This window comes from Apodemus sylvaticus, chromosome 7 (assembly GCF_947179515.1).
Source record: "Apodemus sylvaticus chromosome 7, mApoSyl1.1, whole genome shotgun sequence".
NCBI classification, from domain to species: Eukaryota; Metazoa; Chordata; class Mammalia; order Rodentia; family Muridae; genus Apodemus; species Apodemus sylvaticus.
Window position 1 is genome coordinate 125,886,697 of NC_067478.1, and position 21,947 is coordinate 125,908,643.

At 37.5% G+C, this 21,947-nt stretch overlaps 1 protein-coding gene across 1 annotated transcript in view; it reads left to right on the top strand.

Annotated features, from left to right (window-relative positions):
- Cntn5 (contactin 5) overlaps positions 1-21,947 on the top strand; it is a 515,033-nt gene that overhangs the window by 157,034 nt on the left and 336,052 nt on the right. The window contains exon 7 of the mRNA XM_052189412.1: positions 17,925-18,027. Coding sequence (XP_052045372.1) covers positions 17,925-18,027 — 103 coding nt within the window. The remainder of the gene's footprint in view (positions 1-17,924; positions 18,028-21,947) is intronic.

The following is a 21,947-nucleotide window of genomic DNA, read 5'->3' on the forward strand; positions in this document are numbered from 1 at the left end:
CTCACATTCACATACACAGACACACAAACATACTCACATACAAATACTCATACACATACACATTCACACACACAAACATAAATATACTACACACACATAATACATACCCACACATGCCTAAACACAGATACACACATATATAACACACTAATATTCACTCACATAAACACACAATGCACATTCAAGAAAACATACACATAAACACCACACATAAACACACAATGCACAAAATTTTTATACTCTGCATTATGCTGGGTAGAGAGAGGGTCCTTTTACCTGTTGTTGTCTCACTACAGTGTCATTTTACTCTTTACCTTTACTGCTCAGCTCTCAACAAGCACCACACCTATGCCTACACATGACAATCAGTGACAAATCTGGGATAAAGACTGTGTCCTAAGTTGTCTGCTTTATCTGTTCCATCCTCTTCCCTTCCTGAGAGCAGTATCATACCTGGGCATCAGATTCATTTCAATATTAGTCTCTGGGATCCATGTTTCTGTATTTTTTGATGTTTCATATGTATGCGGGTGTGTGCATGTGTGGGTGGGTAAATGACAGATGTAGATATTTATGGATGAACATGTAGATGCCAAAGGCTAACCTTGGATCTTTCTCTACCATGCCGCACCTTACTTCCTTTTTGAGATGTGATCTCCCACTGAACCAATTTGTTAGAGCAGCTGGATAGCAAGGTCTCAAGGTCCTTGAGTGTCCCTCACCCCTTCACAGTACTGGCACTATAAACAGGAAGTGCTGAACTCAGAATTTTGTACTTAGGCAGCAAGCATTTTAGCCATGGAAGCATCTCCCCATGTCCACTTGGCGTGAGCTATGCAGGATGGACTTCCCAAAGATTCTGACTAAGACACTCAGCATGTGCTTCTTCTTAATTGCCTTGGAATATATGCTACAAGTCTCTTCTTCTAAATTTAGCAAGAAAACCCTAATCTTCACAACCTGTAAAATAAGACAAAGTATAAGAAGTAACCCACATAAGGAAAATTGGGGTTATCCTGAAGCTTGAGAATGACACGATTCACCTTTAGAGAGCTTGAGGTTGCTTCTCCTCAGTGTGTTAATTATCTGTCAGAATATCTATCAAGAGAATACAGAGTCTAATTTCCATTATAATTAGTAAGGTCTACTTATTATAATGACATGCTTCTTCTTCACATGTTGGCTTCCTTGTAAAATGTAGTCCTTAAAAATTAACTAGGAAAGAAAAAGAAAATGAAGGAGACACGGATTCTTACTGAATATTTTCATCACTTGTTGGTTTAATTAAATAATGAATGTTGACATGAAGAGATATTTGGCAGTGCCCAAAATGATGATCAAAAACCTGTAGTGTGGATTGTGCAGATGTGTAAGTGGGGCATGCTTCATAAAGAGTGGCCTTCCCCTCACTGACCACCGCCTCAGGCTCATCTCAGTTTGCTTCTGCTTAAATGAAGATGCGATCTCAAAAAGCTTTCAGAAAATCTGAAATTCAGAGTGACAGAAAGGAAATAGCAAGGGGAAAATTAGTGGGGATAGGTTAGAGATTGTAAACTCTGAAATGGGCCCTCGGGCGATCTCAGATGAATGCGAGAGTACTGATGTCTACAAATGATTCCCTGTCTGTGACATAATGCGGCACTCATGCTAAAGGTCTACTGAATAAATAGTCAAGGCGGTGAATGAGCATTTTGTTTTTACAGGAGAGATTCCTTCAAGAAAGTAAGAGATTAATAATTTTCATTTTAGTGTGCTGGTGACTAGTTTGTTGCTAGTCTTACTGAGAAACTCTCTGAGAGAAAAAGAACTAGATTGATAGAGCAAGCTGGTAAAAACACTGAGGAAATCAGTTTGGCGGTTCCTCAGAAAATTAGAAACAGTACTACCTGAGGACCCAGCTATACCACTCGTGGGCATATACCCAGAAGATGCTCCAACATGTAATAAGGACCCATGCTCCACTATGTTCATAGCAGCCTTATTTGTAATAGCCAGAAACTGGAAAGAACCCAAATGTCCCTCAACAGAGGAATGGATACAGAAAATGTGACACATTTGCACAATGGAGTACTATTCATAAAAATATTCATTAAAAACAATGAATTCATGAAATTCTTAGACAAATGGATAGAACTAGAAAATATCATCCTGAATGAGGTAACCCAATCACAAAAAAACACACATGGTATACACTCGCCGATAAGTGGATATTAGCCCAAAAGCTTGGAATATCTAAAATACAACTCATAGACCACATGAAATTCAAGAAGAAGGAAGACCAAAGTGTGGATACTTTGATCCTTATTGGAAGGTGGATCAAAATACCCATGGCTCACAGCCTGCCAAGAGACTGAGCAATGGAGCAGCTAGAGAAAGTGTTTGCAGCCCCACAGGGAACAATAATATATACCAAACAGTATTCCCAGAGCTCCCAGGGACTAAACCACCAACCAAAGGGTATACATGGAGGGACCCAAGGCTCCAGATACATATGTAGCACAGGATGGCCTTTTTAGACATCAATGAGAGGAGAGTTCATTGGTCCTATGAAGGCTCGATACCCCAGAGTAGGAGAATGCCAGTCAGGAAAATGAGGGGCGGGGGTATTGGTGAGCAGGAGGAGTGGGGACAAGATAGGGAGTTTTTGGAGGAGTAACAAGAAATGAGGCTACTGTTTGAAATGTAAATAGAGCAAGTATCTAATAAAAAAGAAAGAAAGAAAAAGATGACAAGAGGAGATGCTCTATCATGGTGCTATTTAAAGGTGTATGCTGCATGGATTGAGAAAAACCATCTGGGTTCTTTTCCCACTTCTGGGTCATTAGAAGCCAGGTTTCCCATTCTTTTTAAATGTTGGTATTTTGACTCTTGCAACTCTCTATAAGAAATTGATGAATTGATGAAACTAAGAATAATTGTAAGCACAAAAACTTAGTATCTGTCATCTTTTATTTCAGGGAGGAACCTTAGCAATGGCATACCAGCAAACTCTCAATTGGCTTGTGGGCAGGGAGAAAACGCGAATAAAAATGATGGTCTAGATAAAGGAAGATATGTTGCAATGTGCAAATGGTTAATATCAGAAATTCTATGCTGTGTATATAGGGAGGCGAGATCAGAGTTCTTCTGGGCTCTCAGAAAATTTGTACAAGTAGGCTGGATTGTAAAGGGACAATGGAAGTAAGACAAGGAGTTTGTTGATTGCCCTGATTTCACAGAATTCCAGGAAATAAAAGCATGTGCAAAGGCCCCAATGAAGAAAGTGCAGAGAGAAAAGTGAAACACGCAAACCAAAAAAGAAAACAAAGAAAATAATCAAACCTCCTTCCATGCCTTGCTTGTCTTTAGCTAATATCATCAGAAGCTAGCCTGATGTTTGTGAAAGACACTTGAATCTGACTTGAACATTTAATAATCACCTGCTTTCTTCAGGAAACTTTTCAACTTCCTTGAGTTAATTTCCTCAGAGATAAGATGAGAATATGCAGAAACCTTCAGTGAGGTTATGAGGAATAGAGGAGATATCCAAAGGATTTAGCATGAAACAGAAGTCTCGTGAGATGTCAGTCTTATTTCCATTATTAAGTCACCTTTTACTCTGCCACAGTGATTGCTACACGACCTCAGATGTCACAGAAGTCTTGTGACTGTATTTCAATTTTTTTTTTCTGTAACTTTAGAAGTCTTAGAAAAAGCTAACTTACAAATAAGGAAGATGCAGCTTATAACCTTCAAAAAGTCATTCATAAATCCAAATACCAACAATTTAAAAATGGAAGAAATAAGACTCTCTAGATTATATTTGAATTTGCCATTGAATCCCTTACATTGTTAAACGTTGATATTACTAAGCCAATTTAAGCCTATAAAGCCAACAGATTAGCAAAGCTGGGATAGGGTAGTGTAGAACTTAAGTAAACAGAAGCTCTTTAGATTTGTGAAGTCAATATTCAAAGCTAAAGCATATTGGCAGTAAATACATATAATACCTACCCCTAGAACATGAGGCTCTTCTGAAGCCAGTTTGGTACTTCACAGAACCAGGACCTTGTATGGAGGGAAGACACATGTCCTACAGCCACTTCTCCATTATTCCTTGTCTCATTACCTCCATTTTTGTGCCAGACTCCCTACCCCCATTCCTTTCTCACTCTATTGGCAGTAAACTGGACACAGTTTTCTACATAAAAAAATGTGTGTGTGTGTGTGTGTGTGTGTGTGTGTGTGTGTGTGTCTTTCTGTCTGTCTGTCTGTAAGTTTGTGTGTATGTGTCTGTGAGTTTGTGTGTATTTGTCTCTCTGTCTGTCTGTCTGTCTGTCTGTCTGTCTGTGTGTGTGTTTAGGGGCACATGTGTGGCCATAGAATAGCTTTTGGTGTTGAGCTTCAGGCTCTGCTGGAGATACAATCCTTCATTATGCTGAATCCTGTCAAACAGGCTAGACCAACTGGACAGCCCCAAGGATCTACCTGGCTTTCTTTCTGGCACTGGTATAAATGCATAGACAACCATATCACCCATCTAATCTTGTTCTTAGGCCCAAGCTCATTTTCTCATGCTTGTAATACAAGGGTTTTACTGATGGCACTGTCTACTCAGGCACCCAGACTCATGTATTTTAAAATCTAATAAATATCAGGTCCCAGCTGCTATTGTTTCTTACTATAGTTACATTTAATAATTATCTTTCTATGCTCCAATTCTTTTGCAACCTTAATAGATAAAAATTAAACAGAAGTTTTTTGGGTTGCTTAAGATGACTGTCATATCATCTGCAAATAGTGGTAATTTGACTTCCTTCCAATTTGTATCCCTTTGATCTCCTTTTGCTGTCTAATTGTTCTAACTAGACCTTCAAGTACTATAATTGAATAAATATGGAGAGAGGGAAGCCTTGTCTAGTCCCTGATTTTAGTGGGATTGCTTCAAGTTTCTCTCTGTTTAGTTTGATGTTGGCTACTGGTTTGCTGTATATTGCCTTTACTATCTTTTGGTATAGGCCTTGAATTCTTTCCAAGACTTTTAACATGAAAGGATGCTGAATTTTGTCAAATGCCTTTTCAGCATCTAATGAAATGACCGTGTAGTTTTTTAATTTGAGTTTGTTTACGTAGTGGATTAAATTGGTGGATTTCCATATATTGAACCATCCATGCATCCCTGGGATGAAGCCTACTTGATCATGGTGTATGATCATTTTGATGTGTTCTTGGATTCGGTTGGCAAGAATTTGAGTAGTTTTGCATCAATATTGATAAGGGAAATTAGTTTGAAGTTCTCTTTCTTTACAGAGGTTGTGTGGTTTTGGTATCAGCGATATTGTGGCTTCATAGAACAAGTTGGATAGTGTTCCTTAAATGTTCAGCATCCTTAGTTGTCAGACTCTGACTGTTGGGGGAAATCCTAGAAGTTATATGGTATCTTTCTAGTCCTGAGTAGTGTTAATTCCTCTAATGCTGTTAAAGAATTCATCATTGTAGTGGGTTATTGTTATTTTCAGTAATGATCTCCCTTACAGAGCATATGTTTTACTGTAAAAACAGCATTTGAAATTTTAAACATTAAACAATCAATAGTGAGGTAAAGAAGAAACATGCAAGTCATAAAGTCTAAGACAGCTTGGGGGTTGAGCATTCCTATTGAGTGAATACTCTGAAGCTAATAGTGGAGCTAACAGTCCCAGCCTTGATGATGGTATTTGGGTAGATAGGTTGGCATATCAATACAACAAATAAATGAATCATGAGAGACAGACTGACCAGAACAGATGGAATTATGATGCTCACATGAAAACTAAAGTTGAAGGGCTCACTTCACAGGAGATCTGTAAGGCTTTAAATTACCAAATAAAGAACAGTAATTCCATCAGTAAACCCATGAGCCATCACTGACATGTCAAGAAAGGAAAATAAATGAGAAAAGTACAATCCCAAAGATTGATGTGGGCTCACAGTATAGAACAGACTGGGAAGAGGAGGCAGCAGAGACCAAATGCCATTCACACCAACAACTGAAGCAAAGGCGGCGAAGGCAGGAACTACATTATGCTTTGGGAATAAAAAGATAGATGTGTATAAAGACAAGAAACACCATCAAAATGACAAAACTGCTTCTCAGGACAAACCATCAATGTTGAAAAATTTTAATTAAAAAATAAAATTAAGTATTCAGTGGCAGAAAGCTATGTACTGCAGTCTACGCAATGGTACATGAAGTGACATAGAAGCACAGAGAACTTAATATATGCAGATTCAAGGATTTCAGGTAGAAAGAAAAATAAATTTTATGGTCTCACTTCTAGGAAAGACAAAGTAACAAGGAAAATAGACATATAAACATAATTAAAATGCAATGAGATAGACAGTAAAATAATTGTTCTACCTGGCTCTTCTGAAAACAGAGAAGAATGAAATTTGGTCCCCTGAGTAGTCGATACAATTTCAGCCTGGTTTTGAAAGCTGAATGCAATAGTTCCCATGGAAGAAAGAGTAACCTAAACACAGGAGCACAGGGTTGTACAATTAGCTCAGAAAGTGGAGAATTGGGCATAGGACCCAATGTGAGACCTGGGAAGCACCAAGCCAAAATGGCCAAAGAAGTAGTTTCCAAGAAATGCTCTTGTAACCAAAACAAGGCTTCTTGTTTAACACCAAAATCTATTGTGTTAATATCATATTTATGTATGTCTGGGTGAAAAGTCATAAAGTCAAATATTTGTGTAGGCCTAATAAAATAGGGCAGTGGGTATCAACTTGTGGCTCCCAACCCCTTTGGAGGCTGAGTGACCTTTCTGTAGGCTTGTATATTAGATATCCTTCATATCGGATATTTATGTTATGATTCATAATGGTAAAAATTATAGTTATGTAATAACAATAAGATGACTCACTACAATGTGAGGAACTGCATTAAAGGGTCATAGGATTAGAAAGGTAGAGAACCACTGCCATAAGAAAGATCTGTCGCTTCTGGAGGATTCTTATCTGTTCATGTTTATGCTTTTGTGCTGGGATCTAGGCGCTAGAGTTATGATGTTAAAAATGTTACTTGGGGAAGATATTTGGTATCCTCTGTTGGATGGGTGTTCCCTTTTTTGATTTTGAATCCTAGCTACATTTGGTCGCCACAGGGTCCTGGCTAGAAATTGTTTCTGAACATTAGCAGGGTTACAGAGGAATCAAGATGGCCTAGAAGGGAAGACTGAAGGTGACTATGAGAAAAAGTCAGAGGAATAGTGGGTCTTCACCAAGGGAGGAACGCTGAAGGAATAAGGGTGGAGTGGGTGGAATGGATCCAAAAGACAGGCTGCAGCAGGACTAAGAGGAAATCCAAAGTGACCAGAATAGCGGGCAGGAAAATCACCTTCTAGGCTAGTGTAAACACCAGGCTCCCATGGAGAAGGCTGTTCTCTGCATCTGTGGTTACTGTAAAGGAATGGGTACAGGAGAGAATAAGGCTGAAGGTAGCATTGAACTTAAACACGGGAACAAATTTCTAATAATGTAGTATTTAAACAAGAACATGATTGAATATAAAACTGGGGAAGATTAAATAATGCATTCTGCTTTGCAAACAAGAGCAACATAGGAGCATGAGAGGGAGAGGGAGCGATAGGAGCAACATTGGAGAGCAACATAGGAGCATGAGAGGGAGTCGCTTCATGTCCAATAGAACTGTCAGTCTGAGTCCTGTGTCTCTAAATAGTTCAGCAATGCTGAGGGAGTTACCTAAACTTTACAAGACTCATTTCTCTCATTTCAAGTAGGGAAATGCCTGCCTACTGTGCTGTGCTTTGCAAGATTGAAATAGCAATCCCCTCACATTTGCTGAGCGAAGCGTTGGGTTTCTAGCAGATGTTCAGTTTCTTTGCATTACATTGTCTTTTGTGCACATGAAATCCTGAGAGAAGGCCAGGATCATAGATAGTGTCGTGTCAGCTCTGGAAACAATGCCTCTTTGAACACTATCATGTGTAAATATATTCACTGAAACCAGTAGAAATTGTAGAATGCAATTCATGGTGAGATGGTCCCTGAACAGATAAGAGCATAGTATACAAAAGATCTTATATGTGAATATTAACAGCAAGGAAGTTGACTTTCTCAACAGCCTGCCTTGAGAAAACAATCCATGCAGAAGGGAGTAAAAATAAACTGAAAACAATAGTTGAAAGCACATTACTTGGCATATCCCCTCCTAATGTTGTATCTCAAGCAGCTGGTCAACAACACTGGCGGAAGTGAAAGGCGTTTGGCATTGCAGGTTGCTGTGCAGCTTTGAAGATAGCTCTGCATAAGAACATTTTCTGGAGGGAATGATTTATTGAAAGATTAAAAACTCGGAAAGAGAAAGAAATAAAATAATTGAAAACTGTGTTCTATGTACAGAACAAGAATAGATGTTCAAGAGACTTGTCTTAGAAGCCATAGACAGAGACTGAGACATGCCATGTGGTGGAAGGCAGCTGAGTCCTTGTAGTTTCAGGAGCATCACCACAGATGTTTCTATTGTCTCTGCTGTTTCTTCTGCAGCTGTGCAGTGCAGTTGTAAATGTATAGCTTTTCTTACGGCCAGTTGTCTTGCTCAGTACTCTTGCCTTGCTGTTCCTGACTCTGGACACACAGTTTCCTTATGACTTAGGGTGGTCTGGACTCTCCCTCAATTCTCTTTCTATCCTTGTGTTGCTCATTCTTCATTGAATGACATAGATATGACATCATGTGATTAACTTGTATGTTCTATTTAGTAAGTTCATCATAGGCACAAGACACTTTCCCTCTTCCTGTAATCAGAACATATTCCAGGAGACATAAAAGTTCTAAGGAAAAAAAACATAGTCTCTAGTTAATTCACAGTAGGAAAGAAAGAACTCTAACTAAGTTGGGGTTCCGCTGCTGAATATATAAAGATTCTCAAAGTGTATTTAATGAGTTGAATATTAGTAAGTTTTTTGGAATTTCAATTTTTCTCTAATGAAATTTGTTTTGTATTATTGAAGATACGATCCCATTATTTCTAGTCAGGGTTAGATTCCAAGAAAGGGCTTTAATAAGCAAAACAAGACTTCTCATTAATATCTAATTCATTGTGGTAAAGGCATACTCATGCAAGACCTGGTGGAATCTCATACGTTTGTGCAACTATCAAAATTTCTCTTTTTTAAAATATTGAAAATATTACAATATAGACAGGAAGGCAGGAAGTTATGAACAGACTTTACAAAGCCAAAGGGACATAACATAAAAAAAGAACCTAAAAGTGTTTTAAGTGAAAATGTGGTATATATACACAATGGAGTACTATTCAGCCATTAGAAACAATGAATTCATGAAATTCTTAGACAAATGGATGCAACTGGAGAGCATCATCCTAAGTGAGGTAACCCAGTCTCAAAAGAACACTCATGGAATGCACTCACTGATAAGTGGATATTAACCTAGAAGCTTAGAATACCCAAGACACAATCCACATATCAAATGGTACCCAAAAAGAAGAAAGGAGTGGCCCCTGGTTCTGGAAAAGCTCAGTGCAGCAGTGTAGGGGAATACCAGGACAGGGAAGTGGGAAGGTTTGGATTGGGGAACGGGGGAGGGAAGTACACTTATGGGACTTTTGGGAAGGGGGGAAATCCAGGAAATGGAAAACATCACTTGAAATGTAAATAAAGAATATATTGAAAAAAAGAAAATATTACAATATAGATAGGAAGGCAGGAAGTTACAAACAGACTTCACAAAGCCAAAAGGACATAACATATAAAAAGAACCTAAAAGTGTTTTAAATGGCATATTTGTAAAATACTTATATTTTGTTAAAATAATATATTATGGGGAAATTTATATATTCATATGTACAGAAACAAGAAAATGGAGACTGTGCTCAGCTCCTTCTGAGGAAAGCTGCTCTATTAACTTCTCATGCAGAGCTCATGTTCATCCTGATGGTATCAGTTCCTTTCAGTTTATTTATTCACTTCACAACAATTATTATGTTTCTTTTGATTGTCTGTATATATTCCAACTTGCATGTGTGACTTGCAAACTACATTCTCTCCTTCCATTCGTACATGGTTTCTGGGGAATCATAAGAAGATATCCAGGGTTACATGATAGGTGTCTTTATTTGCAGATCCACCTTACTACCTCTATGGTGACATTAAAAACATTGATTTATTTACTGTAATAATTTAAAGAAATGGGCAATGTATGTGTTCAAGGGAAATACAAAGTTTATTTAGGTTTTATATTTATGAATAACTAAGAATTATTGATATATATGAAATAAGTTTCAGATGATGGAGAGAGATGTTTATATTTTTCTGAATCAAAGTGGTAAGAACAATAGAAAATAATTCTTAAAATTCAATAACTAGAGGAAAATAGTTACAATGTAGAACTCAATTAATTTTAATGCTTGAAAGGAAAACTATATCAGCATTTGTTTTCTGATTTTCAAAACATATATAATAGTGATAGATATACTTTCTCTCCATGATTAAAAAACCCTATAGTGTTTTTCTTCCACATAATTGGTACCTGTAATGATGCGAATATTTGTTGATAAATCATGCAAATATTTCCTTTTGTATGGAAATCCTTCCCTCCTCAATAGAGATGGAAATGATGCACAGCCAAAAGGTATACACACCTTTGAAAAGAAAAAGTACCATACTGGCTTTCTGCCCAAGCTTCAACATTATTATCTATATGTAGTTTATTAGGATACTTAAAAGGATGTAATTCCAAACACTTTTCTAAGTGATTAAAGCTTCCCCATATTGTGGCTTCTAAATTCTCTATAAAACAGTAAACAACAATATAGCTATGTCTGTATAATAATATACATATCTAAACATAATGCTAAATTTGTAAACTCATGGGAACATTATCATCACAACATATATGAGAAAATGGGGATGCTAATGAGCTCTGTGCCTACCTTGCAGTCCCAGCCATGTCAGAGCTGTGGGGTGGGAAAGTGTTCAACTGTTTAATGTGCCATGACGTGGAACATGCAAGGAGATGATGAGGAGTCCACGTGGACAGAGTCACACATAGCACATGTAATTTTAGTAATTAATTTTCTTCTCTCTCATTTGCCTGATTGCTATTGTTATTTTCTATTGAACCATGTTTAGATGCATCACACCAAGACAGATCTCATAGAACATAAAGACTGCATTTCTCTTCAGTCTCCTCAAAATAACAAAAGATCACTAAAGCTGTAATCTGTAGTGAATCTCATGTATTTTAAATTTACATTTTTTATATTTTTATTTTCTATATTCTTTGTTTATAATCCAAAAGCTTTCCTCTCTTCCAGTTCCCCCTCCCCATATGTCCCATAAATCCTCTTCTCTCCATCCATTCTCCTATCTTTCCTCCTCCCTTTTCTCTGTCCTGGTACTCCCCTACAATGCTGGATCAAACCTTTCCAGGATTAGGGCCCTCTTCTTCCTTCTTCATGGGAATCATTTGATATGCTAATTGTATCTTCAGTATTCAGAGTTTCAGGGCTAATTAATATCCATTTATCAATGATTGCATTCCATGTGTATTCTTTTGTGATTGTGTTACCTTGCTTAGGATGATATTTTCCAGTTCCAACCATTTGCCTAAAAAATTCATGAATTCATTGTTTTTAATTGCTGAATAGTACTCCATTGTGTATATATACCATATCTGGGTTCTTTCCAGCTTCTGGCTATTATAAATAAGGCTGCTATGAACATAGTGGAGCATGTGTCCTTATTGCATGCTGGGGAATTCTCTGGGTATATGCCCAGGAGACGTATAGCAGGGTCCAGCGGAAATATCATATCCAGTTTTCTTAGGAACCGCCAGACTGATTTACATAGTGGTTGTACCATCTTACAATCCCACCAGCAGTGAAAGAGTGTTCCTCTTTCTCCACATCCTCTCCCACACCTGCTTTCTCCTGAGTTTTTAACCTTAGCCATTCTGACTCGTGTGAGGTGAAATCTCAGGATTGTTTTCATTTGCACTTCTTACAGATTACACTGGTATTTTCTTAAATATTTTCAATTCATTTTAATGTGAAAACTATTATCCAGTTCACAAGGTATTTACTCTGATGCATGTCCTCTTTATGTTTTAATTACTATTATTATGTGTTTAATTTACCAACATGAGATCACGAATAACAGTGAATATGTGCATTAAAGTCATTACTGTCCTAGTGTTTTCTGTTGCTGTGATAATGGATGACTCAGGGGAGAGAGCTTGTATTAGTTTACAATTCTAGATGATATTGTATCACACTACCAGAGAAGCAGGATCTTGAGACGTCTGCTCACATCCAGTGCACGTGACATCACATCTACAGTCAAGGGCTGTAGATTAGTCATGTGAGGTTGGTGAGTGCATGCTCACTTGCTTGTTTGCACTCAGGTTGATTGCTCTACTCTTTTATAATTCTGGATCCCCGCCTAGAGAATGGAACCACTTACAGTGAACTGTAATTCCCACATAAATTAATGTCATTATGATGATATCTATAGGCCAAACAAATATATACTATCGTCTAGTGAGAGTCTCTTCCCAAGTGATTCTGGCTATGTCAAATTACAATTAAAGCTAACCATTACTAGTTATTACCACTAAATAAAAACAAATGACTATTGGTTATTGAAACAATATTTAGAAAAGTACTCACATAAATTTATAGATCCATTACTAGCAACATTGTAGAGAAAGTATACTACTAAATATTCATCCCCTAATACCAACCTACTTTTTTAATTTTCCTCACAGCATCTGCATAGTCTTTGTAATATACTACAAGCCACAGAGACACTATAATTCCCAGGATCTTATTAAAATTATATTTTCTACATCATCATCATTAAAATTCCACCACCCATGTCTTTTAATCCCAAGATAACTGTCCCAACCCAATTGAAATATTCTTCCTATTTGTCTGTTCAGTATTGCTCCTTTCTTTCATCTCCCATTGTAGTCTACCTAAGCTTTACTAACTACCTGCTTCCTCATCTATAATAGTGTATGTACATCTTGAGATTTCTATTGTATTAGAACTTAGATTATCTACTAAAATGCAAAATGCTTTAAAATAGGGTAGCTTTAAAATTGCTTTAACAGAATTTTATCACCCCCTTCTTGTACTTTGTCTAGGACAGTGTCTTAAATATGGTTACTTCAGAGTCTTAACAAGAAGAGATATACCCTTAGATTGGGTCACTATCAGTTGTCATGCATGTAATACATTGGTCAGTTCTTGTTGGTGAAATGAAAACCCAAAACTGAAGACACTAAAGCTTTCCTATACAATTTGTTTGGTGGAGAGAAGAACAGGTGACTAGACCTTGAATAGAAATGTGAAACACGCTACCAGGAAACACTTCTGTCTCTCTCTGTGCACACATTTAATTAATTCCATCTAGATTGTGTTAATTTGCTTCAACAGCAGAATGCTTTCTTCCATGGAGTGAAGGTTCAATGAACATCAAGTACCAAAAACGATCAAAAAAAAAACTTAGATTCTATTCTCTCTCTATTTAAAAATGTCTTCACCACATGCTGCACTTCCTGCAATTAGTCGGTATGGTGAATAAGACAATAGGCTAATCAGATTGACCATACTTTATTCAGGTGTCCATAGTAAGTTATTCCTCTAACCAGAAGGCAGAAACTATATAGAAATATGGTGCCTAAACCCCAACTCATTCTACCAGGGCCATAGGCCTGTTGGTTCTCAGAAGAAATCCTGAGAAAATACCTGTTATTCTTGAAAAAATGCATACTGAATATGGTCACAAACATGTTGTAAACAAAACTGCAAATACACACATAAGAAAAAGATTTGCCAAATCTTCACATCTTAGCCAAGGTTTACTAGACATGACTCCACTATCCTAGAAATGAGTATTACTATAAATGCCAAAAGAGCCTACTAAAATAGGTAAACCTGCTATTACATAGCATAGCCAACTAGAAACAAGTCCCTAGAAAATCACACAAAGTCCAGATCTGGTAGTAACACAACCCTGTATAGCCCTAGTACCAGGTGAGTCACTGATGTTTGCAGTACATATGGGACTTATCCATGAATTACCCACAGAAATATTTTACCATTCCCTTAAAGTTCTTCCCTGGTTAGAGTTGGACCCAGTATTCTAAAATTTGAATAAGTTGTGCAAATTTGTCTGATGCCATCAGCTTTCTGTCCAGTAATATAGTCAGAACTACATTAGGGCAAAGTGCTCTGGCTCTCCATAAGCAATCACAATAAAGAAGGAAATCAACAACCATAAAGACTCTGAAGGAGAGTAATGGACTCTCAGCTGGAGGGCATCCATTTATTAGGAACTAGGGCAATTTGAGGTTGTGTTAATGGCATGTAATTCTAAAGTAGGGCTGTCAAGTGAGTCAGGAGAGACAGGTGTGTGGGCAAAGGCACTGAGGCATACAACAGGGCTCTTTGGCAACAGTCACCCAACACCAGGGGTCACCGGAAATCAAAGGCACCTTGCTGAAGAAAACAGCCCACACACCTCCACCTTCCGTGCACCGTTTCATAAGCCTTGCTCCTTTCTTTATAAATCCTGTTCACCACAAAAGTTTAGAATTTATGCTACAATTGAAATGAGAAATTAAAACCACAACTCTACTATACAGTAAAGGCTATGTCAGTTTTACCCTGTGAAATGTAAAGTAGAACTTAATTGCTGAATTTGATCAACTGTCAAAGAGCATGGCATAAACCAGATGCTTTCTGTGTGTTGATTATGTTTGCTTTCAGAATAGAACCAAAGTGAACCAGCAGTTTCCCTTACCATTCAGCTCAGACTAGATATTCTAAACTAATGCCTCCTATTCACCCTTTTTCATTTTGTTTTATCTTAGCTGTTTTAGTAAAATGAATACGCTATGTTAATATTAAATTGTGTCTAAAGGGGAATATTTATGCTATGAAGAAAACAAAATAAATTACTGGAGATTCACACACATTTCTTTTACAATTTCTTCATAGAAATTTCCAGACGTAACTACATAAAAATATTTTTGAGTTGAGATGTATTTCTACCACTTTTCTACAGTATTTTATGACACTTAAGAACTCCTAGAACTCAAAGGGACTTGTACATCCAGAAACTTTAGATTAAATCTGCATCAGGATAAATGAGGTACAAAAGAATTAATAGGAAGGAAAAGAAAACAGAAGAATCTATTTTAAGATATTAACTTTGAAGATGATGCCATTTGAGCACAGGAGGAAATGAGGATGCCTTTGAGTCTGGATACCACGTTTACAAACAAGCCACTAGAGATCACTTTCCATCACTGGATACCCTCAGCTGACTTTATACGAGATCCCACCGGAAGAGTCTGAAACGGACATAAAAGAAAGAAATTTTGGAAATTGGTAAGGAAAGACTTTCAGAGAAGCAGTATAAGAGAACACTCCGGAGAGAGAGCAGCAGCTGTGGGGTCGGAGCTTAAATACCAGTGGTAGGGGACATCCTGTGTAGGACTCCACTCACACACTGTTCCTCAGACTCCAAGTGCACTGCATGGTCTCTCGGTTTAGGAGATTAGAAGAATGAACGGCTAGGTCACTTGGCTCTGGAAAGGCAAGGGATGACTGTTAGCAGACTCTAATCCACTGATGACAGTGGATCAGTGATTTCTCTGCTGTAACTGATTTGAAATTTTTAATACAAGAAGGAAAGAATAAGTCTTCAATACTTACTTGCCTTAATTGTACACATTTTCCCTTTGAGTTTTGTCTTCATTGCCTCATCACAACAAATATAAAAATTTTACCTTCCCTGGGATAACTCTGGTGTGTACTGTATCTCCATATCTTATATCATGTTAAAAACTGTCCTGGTCTCTTCTCATCCCCCCTCATTTTGCACAAATACAAAATAATTCATGCAGAGTCATACCCCCAAAAACCTACAAGCATACACATGCATAGACACAAATACTTTTAAACACAAACCTAGCTCCCTTGCAGCAGAGTCTGGCTATATCTGGAGAGTTTTCTTTGTTGCTTTAGAACAAAGCATAGATCCTAAATACTATGTTCAAGAGAAAACTAGCCTCAAGGCCAGCTGAGGCCAGCAGGCCCCAGAATCCACCAGGCCACAGCTAGGACATTGACCTTTTGTTGAGAAAAATCACAAATAATCTTATGGTGTCTACTGTTACCTCTAAATGCTCACACTTGGATCTTCCTATTTCTGCCTTCATTTATTATGTGACCTAGAAAACTTATTTCTGTGAGTCCTATGTTATAAACTTCCCTATGTTCAAGTATGTGGTGTGGATGCCAATCCCAGGGCCTCAATCATCTAAGTCATGTTGAAAGCTTTCAGTTTACAGTTCTGTCTTCTTTTTTCTTGCACCCAACCTGGAATCAATGTTGTTCCTGATGATCCTTTCCTTATACTGCATTGTAGGTTGCATGTTCCTTGGTTTGTTTTTTTCTCTGTTTTGCATGTTCACTTGCCCTTCCTCTGGCTTTGATTATTGTTAAAATTTGGGTCTTTGTTGTTTCTAAAACTATGGAGATTATGTGGTTGACAGGACTGACTTTTCTCAGACTCCATTATGACTCAGTGAATCGAACTTATAGTGAGGCTGAATATTTTCTCCAAGGATCAACAGACTCTATTCTCAGATTCATGTCTGTTTTTTCAGAGCTGCCCATTACTTTTCTCTACACATGACCAAACCTAGAAAACATATTTATCTGCTCCTGATGGTTCTTCTCTGTCTTGGTTCCCAAATGGTTTTAAGTTTTCTCTCCTTTTCCCACCTGCAGAAATACTTCAGTGCACATAATATTAAGGATATACCTCACTCACGAAACTTGTCACTTCCTTTCGCTTTGATGTACAGTTTTCCCATACTTGATTTTACCATAGCTTTCTCTTTAAAAATAACTTTATTGAATGCTTGAGCACAAAGTCCATGACTAATTAATCTGTATAGCTTCCAAAATTGTTAGAAAATGCTTTGTATATGATAGACAGTTGAAACTACAAGTTAATAGAGTAAGAGAGATGGTTTAGTGGATAAGGTTGCTTGCTGTTCTTCCAAAGGATCTGAGTTCAGTTCTAAGCACCTTTGTTGGGCAAGTCATGACTGCCAGCTCTAGGGTATCCAACATCCACTTCTAGCCTGTTTGGACACCTGAATACAATACTTACTTACTTATTATATATTCATATTTGCATATTTATTATACATAAATAAAAATAAATTTTAACCAAAAAACAAAAACACAAGTGCATTATTAAATAAATATTAATGTACATGGCAAAAATAAGTTCCCAACATATTCTCATTCAAAAAAAACAATTGTTTATCATGGGAAATATTTGTATTTATACACTGTATAAATAGTAACTGGGGCTCACTGGTTAAGAGTAATTGATGCCCTTAGGCAGAGAAGACAAGTTTAGATATTGGCACCTGTGTTGGGCAGCTCATAGCATCTTAGATCTCTTATATGAGGGAGTTCAGTATCCTCTTCTGGCCTCCATGGGCACCCCCACATACATACATCTACAGGCACACATGCATATACATACCCATATACATACACACACACACACACACACACATATATATATATATATATATATATATATATATACTTCATTAAATAAATCATATTTAAAAATAAGTATCTAAATCTCCATATTGATTTATGCTTTGAGAAATAGATAACCTCAATCTTATGAAAAGATTAGCATTTCACCATGTTGTGTGACCCTAAGTGTGCTCTTTACTTCAACATATCAGAAATTCGCCAGTCATCTAACACATATTAAGCACCAAACCAGAGTGATTTTCCATGTACTGTCTCTAAAACTGGAAAGAAACTGTAGCATTCATTTTACACTTACAGACACTTCTTCTTTATTTTCCAGGTGTGATGGGAGAATACGAGCCAAAAATCGAGGTCCATTTTCCTTTCATGGTCACGGCTGCAAAGGGAACAACTGTGAAGATGGAATGCTTTGCACTTGGCAAGTAAGTACATATTAGTCTATAATTAGACACAATCATTTATTCAAACATGATTCAGCTGTTTGGATCACTTCACTTTCCTAGAAGCCCCATGGCAGCTACAGTGCTTTGAGAAGAAGGGAAACTGAGAATTTTCAAGTTGTCATGCCCCTTGAGCTGCTAAGTCATTTCTATACACAGTAATGCTTGGGAATTTGTTTTTTAGCATAAAGGAAGCTTGTCTTAATGCAGGAGATCTTTATATCGCTCTAGCTGCTGATTCTGAAAATTTTAGCACTGTCCTCATGTTTCCTTCAGCAGTCACAGGAAGGCTAGGAGAGGAAAGGGACAAAGTACCATCTCTACTCATGTGCAGAATGTGACTGTTGAATGTGAAAAGATTATAAGGGCTTATAAGACTATAAAAGACACTGTGCAGTAGTAGAGTGCTTGCCTAATATGTTCAGGACTCACCTGCAATCCTAGAACTACAAAGAAAAACAAGAGTTTGAAGGTTCTAATAGGTGCTTGCCATGTCAGAGTAAGGAGAGTATGGTCATAAGAATCCATGCAATTAAATCAGGCGTGTTGCCTGTTTTTGTAATGGAGTGTCCAGGAGACAGACAGGTGGGCCCCTCAGGTTGCTATAGCCAGTCTGCCTGGACTACTTGACAAACACCAGAAAAAATGAGAGGCTTTCTTGTTAAAAATCAGATAGTGTTTTTGAAGTCACCTGAGTCTGTTTTCTGATTCCTACATGCACATGCATGCATACATGCTCACATACACACACACATACACACATATGCAAGCATACTATGAGATTTTTACTGTAAGAGTACTTAAGGGATCCAACTGAGTGTTTCACTGTTTCCTGAGAGAGTAGAGTAATAACAAAGCTATCAATGCACACAACCCACAACATTCTTCAAATGAAAACTGACTGAGAACACATCGTCATGCTGGCTGGTCTGAATGACACTGTCTCTGAATGTTTAAACTCTGCGCTGTGCATTGCTTGTTAATGATGGCTATAAAGTGGGACTTAGCATGTGTAGCAGGAGTGGAGTTCTGATGATGCTTGATTATAGGGTTAGGGCATGTTTCAAACACAGTGTTGTTATTTTTAGAGTAAGATGACCTCGAGGTCCTTTCAAAATCTATAACTATAATCTGTATAAATACATCTCTTGCAGAGTTACTAATCATTTAACTTCAGTGGTGCTAAACTAACACCCACAGAGTTGTATGGAGATAAAACATGTTTTAGAAATGTGTAGATTTCTGAATAATAGTAGGATCAGCCCATGGAGGGAGGAAAATATTAGCAAATATTAGAGATTCAGGTAGAGGCTTATAGAGAAACATCATCAGTACCATGTGTTTTAATTTTAAGACAGACCCTGATAACATGTCTATGCATTTCCACCACATTTAAGATCATGGTAGGTAGAAAAAAATAAAAGTTTATGTAGCCAAACTGCTAAAAAATTATTCAACAAATAGACATATAATTTAAGGAATAAAAATGCATGTGTTTGGGGGAGAGATCTGGTCAGGCGCTCAAGGAACTCTTCCAAAAGCAAAGACATTAGTTAAGTTCAGAGACTGGATGATACCTTTAAACTATGATGGTCCTGCCATTTGCCTGGGAGCAGCCAAAGTCAGACTCAATCTTGATAAATGGAAAATTAATATATTCCAATGGGATTTCAAAGGACTTTGTATGACCTGCAGTTAAATAATTCTTAAATGCCTAAATTGAGCTAACACCAAAATCAGAAAGAGTTCATATTATAAGGCGGATTAGAAAACTCGACTTGTAGAGAAATAAACCATCATAAAGTCTCTCTCGATGCAGGCTATTTAATGTTAGATGTGTTTGACGGGGAAAGCTTAGAATATGCTTAGCGATTGGTGCTTAGAGTCTATCCTTCTGGGTGGCACCCAGCATTTCAAGTCATTTATATTGTTGAACCTTTATTTTCTCCAGCATCCCAATGGTTTTCTTGTTTGCACTCACCAAGGTAAATAACTTTAAAAAAAGAATTAGAAAAAGACACACTGCCATAGCAAGGAAGGTCTCTCTCTCTCTCTCTCTCTCTCTCTCTCTCTCTCTCTCTCTCTCTCTCTCTCTCTGTCTCTCTCTCTCTCTCTCCCCTCTTTCTCTCTCTTCTCTCTCCTATCTCTCTCCCTCCTTCCCTCCCTCTCTCCCTCCCTCTCCCTGTCATCCTCCCCCCTCTCACACACACACATGCTTGATATTCTTTCTATGAATTATGGTGATAGAAGGGAAAACAATATAATATAGTATTACTTAAAAGCTACCTGCAACCACATGGAAAGAAAATGACTGAAAGAGACATTTTGACCTGTTTGAAAATCTCCCTAGCATCACAAGATGTACGTGGCCTATTCCAACATGAAGACTATATTTTCAACTGTCAGAGGAGTTCCTCACAGCTCACATAAACTGCTGACCACTTTCCTGATGCTCAAGGCCCCAGTGGACCTTTTCTCTAGAGTGACAATATCTGCTACAGAGTGTTAGTCAGGACCTAACACAGGGCAGAATCTACCTCTCAGTGCATATGCATATGTACTTTAACCAGGTGTCCTTCATGGACTGTCCTTGTCTGGATTCTAGTACAGTGCTCTCACAACTCCATTTTGTCTCACTGTCTCGTGGCCTTTGGATTTGTTCTTTCCTTGACTAGACACATTACTTGTTACTTCAACGCCAGCCACCATACATTGCTCCCTTAAAGAGACCATGTTGGACTATTGTATATAACTTACGCTTAAATTTCTGTGTTCAAAAGTTATATGCATTTTCCCCTACAATATCCCTAATGGAACTTTGAATTATTTATACTGGTATGTTGGTAGTGAACTGAGTCTTGATCAGTCAGAATCCTAAAGGAAAAACAGTTTCAACTCCGATGGAATATGGAGATGGGAGGAGATGCAAGCAGAGACTTGTTGCAATGATGCATTGTGAGTTAAACAAGAGAAAACCATAAATATAATCTACTATTGTTAACAGTTTATTATTAACAGTATTATTGGGGCAGTCTGGATTTTCTATTAGAAATCATTATTTTCATCCTGTAGCAAACTGACTCAAACACCATCTACATTACTTCATGCCTCAAAGAACGTTGCCAATCCATTTATAAAAAAAGAGATAAAATCCAAGAGCTTGGATCTGCCTATTGTATCTTATAAACTCAAGTAGAATAAGAGCCTGGAAAGGACTCAAGAACTAAGTGATGGTCTGAAGACTTTTAGTGCCAAGCACAGACTAGCTATTTTGATCAATTACATGATGGGCACAATCTTGTTCCCAAGAAGATACCATTCTGTCTTCATTTGTTCATGTGACACACCTTCTTGACTCCAGCATCAGGCATGCCTATTATATGCCATGACCAAGACCCCACCATGGTCAATTTTTATTGCTAGGAACATTTTTTCCATTGGTTAAAACTGAGACTAAGCAATGGCATATTTTATTTACTTGAGCTTCCCCTAACTCATGAGGCATGAACATATGATAGGCAACAAGTGTATGGCTGTTAAAGAACTTACATAAAAGCCTGTAAGCATTTGGCCTCTTGCTGGCAGACAATGGTTTATTCTTCTTCAAAAGCATCTTTGCATGTTAGTAGTCTGCCATTCAAGAAGTTCTGTTTTTATAGACCATATGATTGATGAGTTATAGTGCACAAATAATTTTAAAATATGTTTTCATAATTTTCTGTGTTCTTAAAAGACATTGGAGGAAAACAAATGTATATAGCATATGCAACTACCATCTTTAACGTCACCAAAGTTTACTGACTTAATTTGAAGTTAAGAAATGTTTAGATTCCTACCAACTGAAAGACATTTTCCAAAGGAAATTCTAGTTAAATCTAAACCCTGAAAACAAAACAATAAAA